This window comes from Myotis davidii, unplaced genomic scaffold, assembly GCF_000327345.1.
Source record: "Myotis davidii unplaced genomic scaffold, ASM32734v1 scaffold534, whole genome shotgun sequence".
Lineage (NCBI taxonomy): Eukaryota > Metazoa > Chordata > Mammalia > Chiroptera > Vespertilionidae > Myotis > Myotis davidii.
The window spans coordinates 5,449,993-5,463,146 of record NW_006286678.1 but is presented as its reverse complement, the minus strand read 5'-3'; the positions used below and the strand labels follow the sequence as shown (position 1 = coordinate 5,463,146).

The 13,154-nt window shown below is 52.4% G+C and overlaps 4 protein-coding genes across 6 annotated transcripts in view; 2 read left to right on the top strand and 2 right to left on the bottom strand.

Moving 5' to 3' along the window:
- The window catches only part of TLN1 (talin 1), a 30,972-nt gene extending 25,920 nt beyond the window's left edge, over nt 1-5,052 (bottom strand). The window contains exon 1 of the mRNA XM_006758502.2: nt 4,729-5,052. The gene's annotated coding sequence lies outside the window, so the exon portion shown is untranslated. The remainder of the gene's footprint in view (nt 1-4,728) is intronic.
- A 178-nt stretch (nt 5,053-5,230) lies between these two features.
- On the top strand, nt 5,231-9,373 carry CREB3 (cAMP responsive element binding protein 3). 3 transcript variants are annotated; one of them, XM_006758504.2, is made up of 10 exons: nt 5,231-5,322; nt 5,405-5,542; nt 5,650-5,797; nt 5,872-5,939; nt 6,054-6,143; nt 7,124-7,230; nt 7,340-7,408; nt 8,506-8,593; nt 8,686-8,767; nt 8,848-9,373. In XM_006758504.2, exons 2-10 carry the CDS (start codon nt 5,414-5,416, stop codon nt 9,150-9,152), a joined length of 1,086 nt encoding a protein of 361 aa, XP_006758567.1. In that variant the 5' UTR covers nt 5,231-5,322; nt 5,405-5,413; the 3' UTR covers nt 9,153-9,373. The 3 variants fall into 3 exon arrangements, with proteins under 3 accessions (XP_006758567.1, XP_015416019.1, XP_015416020.1); XM_015560533.1 differs by having other exon boundaries at nt 5,641-5,797; XM_015560534.1 differs by having other exon boundaries at nt 5,235-5,322; nt 5,641-5,797; nt 7,124-7,206.
- Nucleotides 9,374-9,444: 71 nt separating this feature from the next.
- GBA2 (glucosidase, beta (bile acid) 2) overlaps nt 9,445-13,154 on the bottom strand; it is a 13,213-nt gene continuing 9,503 nt past the window's right edge. The window contains 13 exon segments of the mRNA XM_006758505.2: nt 9,445-9,803; nt 10,094-10,285; nt 10,371-10,486; nt 10,568-10,710; nt 10,860-10,966; nt 11,067-11,218; nt 11,305-11,412; nt 11,617-11,721; nt 11,955-12,127; nt 12,321-12,446; nt 12,533-12,686; nt 12,844-12,964; nt 13,129-13,154. The exon segment at nt 13,129-13,154 is cut by the window's right edge and continues 226 nt beyond it. Of these exon segments, the coding sequence (XP_006758568.2) occupies nt 9,588-9,803; nt 10,094-10,285; nt 10,371-10,486; nt 10,568-10,710; nt 10,860-10,966; nt 11,067-11,218; nt 11,305-11,412; nt 11,617-11,721; nt 11,955-12,127; nt 12,321-12,446; nt 12,533-12,686; nt 12,844-12,964; nt 13,129-13,154 (1,739 nt within the window). The 3' untranslated portion in view covers nt 9,445-9,587.
- RGP1 (RGP1 homolog, RAB6A GEF complex partner 1) overlaps nt 10,433-13,154 on the top strand; it is a 29,449-nt gene continuing 26,727 nt past the window's right edge. Inside the window, exon 1 of the mRNA XM_006758506.2 lies at nt 10,433-10,508. The gene's annotated coding sequence lies outside the window, so the exon portion shown is untranslated. The remainder of the gene's footprint in view (nt 10,509-13,154) is intronic.

Below are 13,154 nucleotides of genomic sequence, written 5' to 3'. Positions count from 1 at the left end.
TCAAGGCAGGTCAGAGGAAGAGCCGGTTCTTCTAACCCAGTCCCTGCTCCTTCTAAGTCAACAACCCCTCACAACCCCTCCCACACTCTCTCCTCTTCAGTAAGTCCTTCTCAGATGCTCCCTCCGTCTCCGCCCCGCCCCCTGCCCCCGCCCCATGGTATTTTCAGAGCTTCTCAGGATACTAGTCCCAACCTGCTGGCCGCCGCCCTCCTGGCACCAACTCTTAGTGGGCTGGAGGAGCCACCAGAGGCGGCAGGTGGCGCCCAGTGCACCGGAAGGCAAGTCTGCCTGGCAGCTGATGATGTGACCCAGCTCCGTAAGGGGATTGGCTTCTTAACTGAGTGAGCACATCCAGGCTGCCTGGTCCCCTCCTGGTAAACTGCTAGCCCCAAGTGGGATAGCAGGATTAGGGGCAGAGTTGGAAGCAGAATTAGGAGTGTTGGGATACAGAAGGTAGTTGAGTACCAGGGAAGTTGAGAGGGGTCTATTTTTTGGGGGTGAAGAAATTAGAAAGGATGGGGTGTGGGGGATTGAAAATTTAGGTAGAAACAGGAGACAGGGAAGGGCCCGGGTTAGGGTCTAACGGACCATTTTGACATCCTCAACAGCCAAGAGTCTCAAAAGAGAGGAAACCACAGCTCGCTCTCTAACTTTACTCCCAAGCAAGAGAGCACCCTCCCGTCTCCCGTTCCAGCTCTCTGCCCACCTCCCCGTTCCGCGGGCACTTCTCCCAGTAGGTGGACAGACCTGGATGTGGGGTCTCTGGAGGACTGGAGCAAAGCTGGTGGAGGAGTCTGAGGAGCCGAGGGCAAGACTGAAAGGACCCTCCACCCAAAGCTGAAATTGCACATCTCCCCCCATTTCCTCCGGACATATGGGCACCCCCTTCTTCCTCAAGTACGGAAACCTCTGGTGAGACCCCGATAAGGGAGTTGAGTCATCCCTATCCCTACTCTCAGGCTGGTCCTGAGTGGACATCCACAAGTTACAAGAAGGTGGGAAGGAAAGGGAACGGAGGAGTGAATTGGGGGTGATGAGGGCATAGAACCAGGCCCCTGGAAGTATAGGGAGAAGCTACCTAGTTCCTGCTCTGGCCTGAGAACTTTCTTACCCTTTCCATGTTTTATGGAGGAACAGCAACAACAACACCCCCCCCTCCCCAAGTCCCCCTCCCAGGGAACTCCTCCTCCCTCAAGACATTCCTGAGATACATTCCAGAGGAGTTGGGCAATTGGAGGGGGGGGGGGGGGGGGGGGCGGGGGCGGGGGGGCGGAGAGGTATTTTCTCACAGTTCTAGAGGCTAGAAGTAGGGGGGGGGGGGGGGGGGGGCGGAGAGGGATGGAGGACAGGAGGTCAAACCCCAGCAAGGAATGGAATGTAAGTATACCGGGGATAAGGAATTTGGGGCACATAGAGAATACAGTCAGAGCAGATACCCACAAACGGAGGTGCAGAAAGATAGGGAGGGAGTTAGAGAGAGGGACAAAGGGGGAGAGAGAGCTAAAGGCAGAGTCAGAATGGAAGAGGGCTGGGGGAGTAATACTCAGTCTGTTACCAAATTTGGCTTCTGAGTCCGCAACCGCGAGGAGGGGGAGTGGTGAGGGTTGTGGGTGAGACTGACATATCCGGCCTCAAGTTGCTGGAGGCTCATTTAGGGCTGGACCGGGCAGCTAAAGGTCTGGACCTGACCTCTCCCAACACAGCCTCTCCTCACCTATACCCTTACCCATGCATATTCATTCTCCCCAAACGTACCCCAAGAGAGCCTACGCACAGGGCTCTTTCCCACAAAGCTACTTACACTGTCTCTAGATACACATTATCTCAAACACACAGCCCCTACACAGATCCCATCGCAACCACATTATCTTCCCGTAAAGACCTCATCCCACACACACGCTTCCCCACAAATACACCTCTATCAGCAAGCACAACTGTCGCCCCACATCTCTTCTCCCATTATGTAGCTATCCTCCCTCCATTCATCCAGCAAGCATTTCTGAAGTCCTGCTGTAGGGAAGACCCTGGGAACCAAGATAAGCCCTCCCTAGTTTTTGCGCTCAAGGGGCTCCCAGTCAGATAGTGGATAAGTTAAGCACAGAATTGTACCAGAGGGCAGGATGTGGTAAAAGCCAAGAGGTGTGTGCTCAGGGGAGGATCCCTTTAGGTTAGGGAAGGAGGACCAAAATGTCTCCATGAAAAATGTTCTTAGAAGTTAGGATTTTAAAAAAATGAAGGTAATATAAAAAATAACAGTGATCTATCTTTTTATTAACTATATGTCCATTGCTTTGTATACATAATTTCATTTAATCCTTACAACAACCCTGCAAGGTAGGTATCATTCGTTCCATTTTTACAGATTATAAAACTGAGGTTCAAAGACGTTAAACACTTGTTCAAGGTACTTTTCCAAAGTCACACACTTAAGTTGTGAAGCCACGATCGGAACCCAGGTCTCTCTGACTCCAGAGCCCCAGCTCTCCACTCTACCAGCTGCAGATGAGTCAGGGGTAGCATTCCAGGCAGAGAGAAGAGCATAAGCAAAGGTGAAGTAGCAGGAAATCACCTAGGAGCATTCGGGGAAGTGAGTAGACAGGCTGGCTGAAGCACAGGGTACCTGCAAGGGAGCAGTGATGGGCAAGTCAGGGTTAGATGAAAAGGCCAGGGAGGACTACAGAAACGTATGAGGGATCTGACCTACTGGAGGGTAACAGGAGGCTAAGGGAGGCTGTGAGCAGAGGAGGAAAATACCAGAACTGGACTTTAGAAAAATAACTCTGGCAGATACCTTGGAGATTAGAAAGACAGTGCATTTGCACAAGTGAGAGGTAATGAAGCCAGAGATAGAACAGTGGAGAGAAGGATGTCACTCATTAGGAAATTTAAGAGGTAGAACAGATAGGACCTGATGACAGTATGTTCTGTCAACCATCAGGAACCAGAACCCAAAGTCAGGCTGGGTTTCCCAGAACCCAAAGGGCCTGGATTCTTGTCATTAACAGCCACCCTGTAGCTGGGGAAGCTTGAGTTTAGGCAAGAAACTGGGAAGAGGGAAAGGGAGGATCAGGCTGAGCTGGGAATGTGAAGATGAGGCTGTGGTCAGGGGATGTGGTTGGCCTTTGGGGAAAAGGGGACGGGATGTTGTTAGGACTAGGTAGGGGCAGAAGGTTAGTGCACTGTGCCAGAGGGGTACTAGACTTATTGGTGTGATCACTTTGTAAGGTATATAAATGCCTAAACACCCTGTTGCACACCTGAAATTACTGTATGCCAACTGTAATTTTTAGAAAAATCAAAAGCATGTACATACCTTCCCTTAAAATTAAAAAAAGAAGAAAAAACGGGGATGGGGTTAGTGACTGTATCGGGCTGGAAATGGGGAAGACAAGGTTATAGAGGAAGGCTGGGGAAGATGGTAGTAGATAATCAGTCACCGGGTCAGGCTGGGAGAAGGGGAAGAATAATTATGTGGACAGTGGCTAAATCAGGGAATGATGAAGTGAGGTCACAGGCTAGGTCAGGCTACAGAAGGCTGAGAAGAGATGGGGCTGTGGTCAGTGGCTAAATTAGGCTGGGATGGAGGAAGAGTGAAGGGACACTGGATGTGTCCAAGACTCTAAGTAAAGCTGGAGTGGTGGAGGGGGATGGGCTGCAGCCAGTGGCTGGGTCAGACTGCGTAAGGGACAGTGCTATGGTCAGTGGCAGGGTCATGCTGGGAGTGACTTGGGGGTGTGGTCAGTGGCCTGGCTGGGCGTGGGATCTGCAAGACCCAGTTTCCTCTTTGGGTCTCATTTCCTCTTTTCTGTTTGGGGAGTGGGGGAAGGGGATCTACAACTAGACCAAGAAATTAAGGAGGCTTAGAATCAGGGGGTGGCACAGAGCACGGACTAGTTCTGTTGGGCTGGCTGTAGGGTATTCAGCAGAGGACGACGAAGTATGCAGATGAATGAGTGAGTGAAAATGGTGGGAGGGTGCTATGAAATGATGGGAAAGCTCAGATTTGCTGTCAACTTCTTCAATTTTACTTGCCTCAGGCCATCTACCCTGACCTCAACCACCACCTCTAGAACTGACCCTAACTCCTAACATTAACCTTGACCCTAATTTGTTTCCTGTTTCCCCACCCAGGCTTTGACATTCATCCCTTTCCTGACCCATCCCTCCACTATTTAGTCCTAAAACTGACCATGCCATGGTTCTCTAATCCCTAAAAACTAAATTCCTAACCAGTTCCTGTTGTTGACCCTGAACGCTGACTTACGGTTGGCCATCCTAGAACACAAAATAGTGACCTTAATCCAAACTTTGCACACATCAAACCGACCTGACACACTAGTAACTCTAAATGTTTAACCCGGGCTCTCTAACTTCTAAAGCTAACCTTGATTCCCCAACCCAATTCCACCCCATCCCAGGCTCACCCAAAGCTTTCCTACCCACATACCGGCTATCAGCAAACCTCAAAGCCGATCCCCGCCCTGCACCTCACTGTCACCCCACTCTCCGCCCTCCCCAAACTCATCTGAGTCAGAGGATCGCTCCCAGAATGGCTGCCCAAAAGGATCTACTTTAAATTCCGAGCCCAAGCCAAAACAGACTGGACGCTGACCTCTCCAACAAGCCCCGAAACAGCAGGCGCAGGAATCAGGGGCCCCGCCCGCGAGCCTCCCGCGCCTGGCCTCGCGGCCCCACCCAAAGGCTCCCGCTCGGCCCGGTCGGACGTACCTGCGCTGCCTGGCTTATGCCCCGCCCGCCGGCCCGCTAGCCGGCTCGTTCTCCCGGTGGCTCCCGAGATCCGGCCTCGCCCTCCCTTCGGCACTCTCTGAGCCACTTCCGTCCCCGGAACGTCCCCCACCCGTGGGCGGCGCCCTGGGCCCGCGCTCTATGGTTGCGGGGACTGCAGGAAGCTGCTCTGGCCCAGCTCTCGGTGCTCAGGGTCCCACCGAAGACAGCCACCTCTCCCGGCAGGAAGCGAGGGTGCGGCGCAACCCGGGGGAAAAACGCTCTGACTGCGCTCGAGTTCCCCTTTAGTCTCTGATCCTCCGTTTCCTTAGCCTGGGGCGCAAGGCGGAGCCGGGGGCGCAGAATGCCCGCCCTCAGGGTGTGAGGAGGCGGTAGGGACGTCCCCTCTATTTGCATAGCTCCCGGGACGTGGCGCCGCACGTAGGCCACTTCCGCGTTCCCGGGAACTCCAACTCCCAGAATGCCTCGGGGGGCCGCGTCACTTCCGCTGTGTTGGAAGCTGAGGAAAATCGAGACTGGGAGGCGGAAAGCCGGCTGAAGAGGGAGTAGCGGATAGGTGGGGCCGGCCGACCGTCGGTGGGTATTGTGCCTGGGATTCAGGGTTGGGGCCAGGTGGAGGGCTGAACTCCTGTGTTTATGTCCATTTTTTTCCCGGTAGATTTCCCATATGGAGCTGGCCTTGGACCCGGGTGAACAGGACCTGCTGGGCTTCCTGCTAGAGGAAAGCGGAGATTTGGGGGCGGCGCCCGATGAGATCTTGGAGGCTCCGCTGGACTGGGAGTTGCCGCTTTCTGAGGTGTGTGTGTGGGGCGGGGGCGCTCTGAGGCCGGTCGGCGCGGGCCGGGGTGTTCGTGGGGCATGGGTGGTGATAGGCCGAGGACTGTTCATTTGAAGCCCGTGCAGGCACTGAGCGATTGGGACGTCGAGGATTTCCTGCGCTCCCTGCCGAGCCCCCCAGCGTCGTTGAACATTTTCAGCAACTCCAATCCCTGTCTTGTCCACCATGACCACACTTACTCTCTCTCCCAAGAACATGTTTCCATAGACCTAGGTGAGCATGAAATAGTGAAGTTTGGGGGGAAGGAGCGGATTCATGGGCCTGGCTGTTCACTTTCCCTTTTGCAGATAGTGGGAGCTGTGGAAAAGGGGGGGTCCAGATGACTCCCCTGCACGTGGAGGACCCGGCAGAGCAGGTACTGGACTTGGTTTACAGGAGGATTATTCCCACGTTGCAGAGGTGGGGCCGGACCCCTCACTCCTCTCTGACGTCCCCTTGCTCCCCTGCTGCCCGCCTTTCCTAACCCCAGGAGGTCGTTGGGCTGACACTGACAGATGAGGAGAAGAGGCTATTGGAGCAGGAGGGCCTTACTCTGCCCGGAACGCTGCCTCTCACTAAGGTAGGGGCTCGGTAAAGGCTGGCGGGGGATTGTGAGTCCCAAGTAGGCCAGTTCTGTTAATTTTATCAGTAACTTGAAAAAGGACTGAGGTGAGAAATTTAGCAAATTTGCTGTTAATCGGAAACTGGGGGATGTAGTTAGTATGCTAGCTGCAGGGGGAGATCCTGGTTTTGTGGGGCTTACACAAATTTGCATGTTCTCTTTAAGAAAGAATTCAAAAGTATTAGTGCGTTAGTAGTATAGGGACTTGGAAAGGACTGCAAACAAGGGGTCCTGACAGGTAGACTTCACTGGCTTCATGGTAATCCATCTATAGCTGAAAGGTAGAGTTAAGTTGTTAGGCTGGATTAAGTAGTATAGCAAGAATGAGTGGCAGCTTCACAAGCATGATATACTATGATGAAATCATGATTTACTGGCAAAGATTAAGAAATTTTAATTTCTTCAAAGCATGAATCAGCATTGTGATATGGCTACTAAGAAGGTGAATGGGGTTTGGAGGCTGTATTAAGAGGTATTGCCTCTAGAAGGGCAGTTCCTGTCTTGTTCTTCATTACACTGGCTAGACCACATCTTACTGTCCAGTTTTGAGCCCAGATATTAAAAGGATGTGGTCCATTCTGAGGAGATAAATGAGGTAAATTTTTGCCCAGATTAACTTAGGAAATGTTGAGTGCCTTAAAATAGCTAAGGACCATTTAATTGTTCTATATGGCCCAGAGAGTAGGTATTAGGTAAGTGCAATGGGTGGAAGGCAGGAGTTGGCTCAGAATAAGGAAGGTTTTTAATCAATAAAATTGTTAAAAATGGTCTGGCTTGTGAGGGTGTTAACAGTGGGTCCTCGGAGGCATTCAGTCAGAACCGGAGTGCCTATTGGTAAGGGAAGCTGTAGAAGGGATTCCTGCATCGGGAAGATGACTGAACTCAGTTACCTTCCAACTCTGGTCTGAGACCCCCTTTCCTTGTATTCATTCTCTCAGATGGAGGAACAAGTTCTGAAACGAGTGCGGAGGAAGATTCGAAATAAAAAGTCTGCTCAGGAGAGCCGCAGGAAGAAGAAGGTGTATGTGGGGGGTTTAGAGAACAGGTATAACGGGAGAGGGACTCTGGGGTGGGGGAAACAGAAGTAGTTGGAAGTGGGAGGTTTTTGAAGAGAGGAGCCAGGCCATATCCCCACATCCCTGTTATTCCCTCAGGGTCTTGAAATACACAGCCCAGAATCTGGAGCTACAGAACAAAGTACAGCTCCTGGAGGAACAGAACCTGTAAGCACCTCTCTGTAACATCACTCCTCTCCTGCTGTCTCACTTTTTTCCTGCTCCACACTTGATTTCCAACAGGGCAGCTCCCACATGCAAGGTCTGATTCTTTGCCCTTATTTGGTTTCCGATTCTAAGCTCACAGTAATGGGGAATAAATTCACACATAACAAAGGATAAGTATCAAGAAAGACAAGAAAGCCCAGCTGGAGTGGCTCAGTGGTTGAGTTTTGACCTATGAACCAGGTCACAGTTCAGTTCCTGTTCAGGGCACATACCCAGGTTGTGGGTTCGACCCCCAGTGTAGGGCGTGCAGGAGGCAGCCAGTCAATGATTCTCTCTCATCATGGATGTTTCTCTCTCCCTCTCTAAAATCAATAAAAAAATATTTTTAAAAAAGAGTAAGAAAGACCTCATGGGGCAGATGACATTTAATAATAGATAGGACTCTAGGAGTTGGGGTGGGGGTATAGGAGAGGAGCGTTGTAGGGAGAGAACACAGCGTAATTCAGTTTGGCTGGAACCCTAACATAGGTGAGTTGGGCCAGAGGTAGAGAATCTAGACTGCTGGTGAGGGTTATGTATGTAGGTAATTAGGCAGTGTAGAACCACTATTTGCAAAGGAGTTTAAGTCAGGGCAGGGCAGAGGTGTGTATTTGTTTTAATGAGGAACTTTAGGCATTTTGTCCACAGAGAGGAGGAAGTCATTTGTAAAAATAGGACATAAAGAGAATTACTCTGTTTCTAGGTCTTCTGTGTACAGGAGGGATACATGTTATTAAATTTAAATTTTTAGAGGCTCTAGTGCAGGGGTCCTCAAAAATGGCCCGCAGGCCACATGCAAATACAAATATTGTATTTCTTCCCGTTTTGTTTACTTCAAAATGAGATATGTGCAGTGTGCATAGGAATTTGTTCATAGTTTTTTTTTTAAACTATAGTCCGGCCCTCCAACGGTCTGAGGGACAGTGAACTGGCCCCCTGTTTAAAAAGTTTGAGGACCCCTGCTCTAGTGCACAGATGGTGGGGTGGCCTTAACAGAAAGGTTTCATTGCATCTCAGGGAGCCAGGAGAGGGCTGCTCACTGTCCCCTCTCCTTCTAGGTCCCTCCTGGATCAGTTGAGGAAACTCCGGGCCATGGTGATTGAGATATCTAACAAAACCAGCAGCAGCAGCAGCACCTGCATCCTGGTAAGGATGGTGATGGAAGGAGAGATCCTTCTTCCAGGTGCAGGGATGGGTGCAATCCAGAGCTCTTCATCTTTGCTTTTCTTGTGTTCCAGGTCCTACTGTTCTTCTGTCTCGCCCTTGTACCTGCTATGTACTCCTCTGGCACCAGGGGGAGCCTGCCAGCTGAGAATGGAGGTGAGGGGCTTGAGGATAGTATTATGGGTGAACTAGTGGGAGAAGCCTGGCCTGCTTCTAAAGAGTGTTTTTCTTCTCAGTATTATCCCGCCAGCTTCGTGCCCTCCCTCATCAGCTGGAGCGGTCTGTCCTGCAGTCGGAGGAACGAAAGGATAGCTCAGACCATGAGCTCCAGGCTCCTGGCAACTCTTGCTGCCTGCCCTCCCACATGCCTCAGGCTCCTGGCACAGAGCCTCCCCTGAAGTTGCCACTCCCTGATCCCTTTTCCAAGTTCGCCTGCCTGGGTCCCATCGTTCCCCTGCATGCAAATCTCACAAGAGAAGGGGAATGGCTCCCTGCCCACAGCCCCATATCTGTTATCTTGCAGGGCAGATACTCAGGCTAGATGGGAGGCCAAATGAGAAGGAATACGAGAAGGCTAGTTTTAGCATCTGTGCCCTGTCAGGATGCCTTAGGGCTCAAACACACCACACTTACCATCTTTCTGGGTCTTTTATTTTACCCATGTATGTCTATCACCCCATGAATGGACCTGGGGGAATCAATTGACCTTGAACATTTCATGCAGTGAGGGGATGGGATGAGGAAATAAATAAGTGATTCTGATGCCTGGGTTACCCTCGACCCCTTACTGGTGTGAGTTGGTGGGGAGAAGGGGAGGGAGCATGATTGTCCTAGTGGCTCAGGGTTGCAGAAGACGGGGGATAGGGAGCAAATGCCATGTGGGATTTATGTTAGTGCCTCCCTCCCATAGTTCAGGGGGCTCACTCTGGACTTGGGTTTGCCATGACCTCCTTTGGTCCGAGTTTAGACCCTGTGCCTAGTCCTGTGCCCTGGATGTTTGGAGCTCAGCCTTTTTATGCTGCTGCTGCAGGGCCAGCTGCATGGCCCAGATGCTCAGTGGCCGCATGTAGGCCAGAGAGCGGAACACTCGCTTTTGGCAGTATGCCTCTGGGGTCTGGAAGCCCAGGCCCAGGCGCTCCCACACAGTACGGTAGCAGCCTTCAGCTGTCTGGAAGCCCTCCCAAGTCAGGCCCTGTAGGGAGAGATGGCAGTCACATTAGTTGGCACCCCCTGAATAGTCTCTTTAACTGGACAGATGGGGGCAATAGGGTCTTTGCCCTCAGGCAGTTCCCAGCTAATGGGGGAGATAAATTTAACCCACAGGCAGATGACTGAAGGCAGGAGATGGAATGCATGCCAGGGGAAAGGGATGCTTTCTAGGTGAATAAGATGGCATGGGTTAGGCAGTACAAATAACTGAGGGCTGAGGAAGTGCTGGGCCATGAGACAGACGGGGGAGAGATGGGGAAGGCAGTGCATTACCTCCTGGATCATGGTGGCTGCCAGCCCATAGACCACGCCCACCCAGACTTCATCAGACTGGACACTGGATCTATCAGGGACACCCTGGGGCTGCATCCCGTTCACAGCCCCCATGGTCCCTCCTGCAAAGGCCTGGACATTGAATTCAAAGATAGTTTGGAGAGCACGAACCACGTGTTGGGTAGGAAATACCTAGAAGGGCAAAGGCAGAAACAGTCTCTTAAACTTGCTTCTTCTAAGAAAAACCCACCTGGTTCCTCCTCCTAGTCTCTCTCACCTCAGTTTCTCCTTCTCCTAGGCCACTAGCCCTCAGGAACCACTGGCCAGCACACTGGTCAGACATGATGCTACAGGACTGAGGCCGAGAGCTGCAATCATAGTTGTAATAGCGGCCTGGAGTGGAGGAAGGGCAAAAGTAAGTCTCTTTGTGTTCCCACAGCTGCCTTAAGACTCCTTAGGAATCCCCCAACTCACCATTCCATAGCAGTCTCTCATAGGCTTGCTGGCCCCGGCTGAGGATGGAAGAAAACTTCTCTTGAATGTCCTGTGTCCCACACAGAGCAGCCATCTGGACCATCACAGCCACAGCTGCCAGCCACAGTCCCCCACAATAAGCACTGAGCAGGAAAATGGGTTTAGGGGTCAGACTTGGCAGCGCCAGCCATTCCCATGCTACATAACAGGCAATGAGTCACCCTTCCTTGAGCCCACAGTCCCTTGTGCTTAGTTGCCATCTCAGGCCCCCTGTAAATCCCTGTCCCCCAACCTGGGGCCTGTGGTGACCCAAGCGTCATAGGTCTGGTCTGCATAGCCTCCATTTTCAATGAGTCCATCTTGGTCCTTGTCAAACTTCATTTCAGACTCCATCACGGCCTAGAGAGGGACCAAGAGAGTGCAGACCTAGATACTAAGGAAAGACAGCCAGCTATCTCTCCCCAAACACCAGTCATGCCCCTGTACATGCGTCCCTTACCAGACACACCGGCCACATGTCCCTCAGGAAGCCCTGGTCCCCTGTCAGGTAATAGTCCCGATAAACCTGCAGCACAAACTTCAAATTCAGGTCTTTCCAGTCAGCAGTATCATGGATCACATACGCATTGACCCGGAGCCATGGCTCGTCATCTGCAGGAGGGAAGGGAACCTGGTTTATCTGCGTTGGCGTTAGGGTAGAGGGCGGGAAGCTGACCTTGAGGTGGAAGGACTTTTACCTGGGTCCCCAATATCATGGGGGATGACATTCCTCCTTTTCACAGGTGCCATTACCCCACTCATCAGGTACCGTCGCCATGTCAGGTCTTCCCCAAGTGTGGCCAGAGCTGGGGGAGCAAGCATACAAGTTGGGGGGGGGTGGGGGGAGAATGGGCAGTCTTGGGGTGGTGTAGAGCTGTGTGTGACCCCAGAAGGAAACCAGTAAATAGGGTATAGGTTATAATGGGGGAAAAAGACAATGTGAGGGACCACAAAGGTTCAGGGGTCGGGAGAAGCTACGGGGGCAGAAGAGGCACAAAAGAGACCCTCACCCATGTCATACTGCAGGCTGAGCTCGAGTTTGGGCCATAGCATGATGAGGGCGAAGGAAGCGTAGAAGTGGACGTCATATGTGTTGTACATGCGATATTCCTGGCCTGGAGGAAGGAGGGATACACACTGTTGCCAGAATTCCTCTTCGTAGTCCCCTCCCTACCTAGCTTGTCCTCTGGAGTTGGGGATGGGGCACTGTCACACTCTATACCTGCCAGTTACCCCTCATCCCAACCAATGACCTGAGCAGGCAACACTCACCGTCCTGCCTGGTGGTAGGGCACTAACTGGCCTCACAGATACGGCCTGCCATACTATGGCCACCAGCAGCCCGTACCTTCAAGGTAGCCAAATCGACCATACTCCGTGAGGAGGGGGCGGAGCTGACACATGTTCCCTCCCAGCTCCTCTGGTAGGGAGTCCTCAGGAACTTCCAGCCATACTGTGCCTCCATCAGCCAGGAAGTAGAGCTCATTGAAGAGTGCAGATTTGTACCAGGCAGGCAGGGACCTGGGGAGTCAGGAGGGAGCGGTCTAGTAAGTGTGGACCCCCCAGGAAAGGAAGGACTCTGGGGTTCAGTTGAGTAGGGGCACCAAGTGAATCCCAGCTCTACTCTGCTGACTTTGGTGGGTGGAGAGTGAGTTAAGGAGCCCTAATTGGAGCGTGAGTGCCTGGGAGGAGGAAGAGATGGCCCCATTGACACCTGTCATCCAATACTGGGCTCTGCCAAGCTGAGATCCTCTCTTCCCAGTCTGCGTATCGGCACAGTGCATAGTGACTAAGGGCGGGTGCTGCATCACCATCTGAGCCAAAGAACCTTGTGTATCGCCTGGGGTAAGAAGAAAGGGAAGGGGTAAGAACATGGGCTCCAGGTCACATCCTACCACCTTGGATCCCTATTCTCTGTCCCCTCACCTGTAGTAGACCTGGCCCTGAGCTCCAAACATGATTCTGGGCATGTCCCAGGCCAGTGAGAACTCCATTCGGCACCGGCCTCGAGGTGGCAGCTTACTCGTAACACACACAGCCCCAGCGATGCCTACCCCTTTCTGCGAGAGGGTGCTTCGACCTGAGAGAAGCACAGAGGAATCAGCACAGACACCTCCTTCATCCCCAAGGATCCCTAAGACGGGAGCAAGGCCAATTCATTCCCAGGCCTCCCACCCTGCTCTCAAGACAGGGACAATCTCTTTTCCCACCACCTCCCTGTTAGACCCCCCCATCACCAGCGGGGGAGTCCAGCTGTCCATCCTGAAGTAGATCCTGCCACACCTGCTGCCCAGTGCCGTCAGGGTCAAAAGCTGTGATGTGGGTTACCGTCGTGTCTGCCTGTTAAAGGGCCAAAAGCTGTGAAGGGAAGCTCCAAAGAATGCTGGCTTCCAAACTGCTCTAGCTCCTGTTACATATTCCCACCTCCTCCAAGTTCCACAGGCTTATGGGCTGTGGTGAGAGTGGGACTCAGGACTTTAGGAAATGAAGAGACCATGGTGGGATGGGGTGGGCTCTGGGGCTGGTTGGGAGGAGGGGTTGCAGGTTA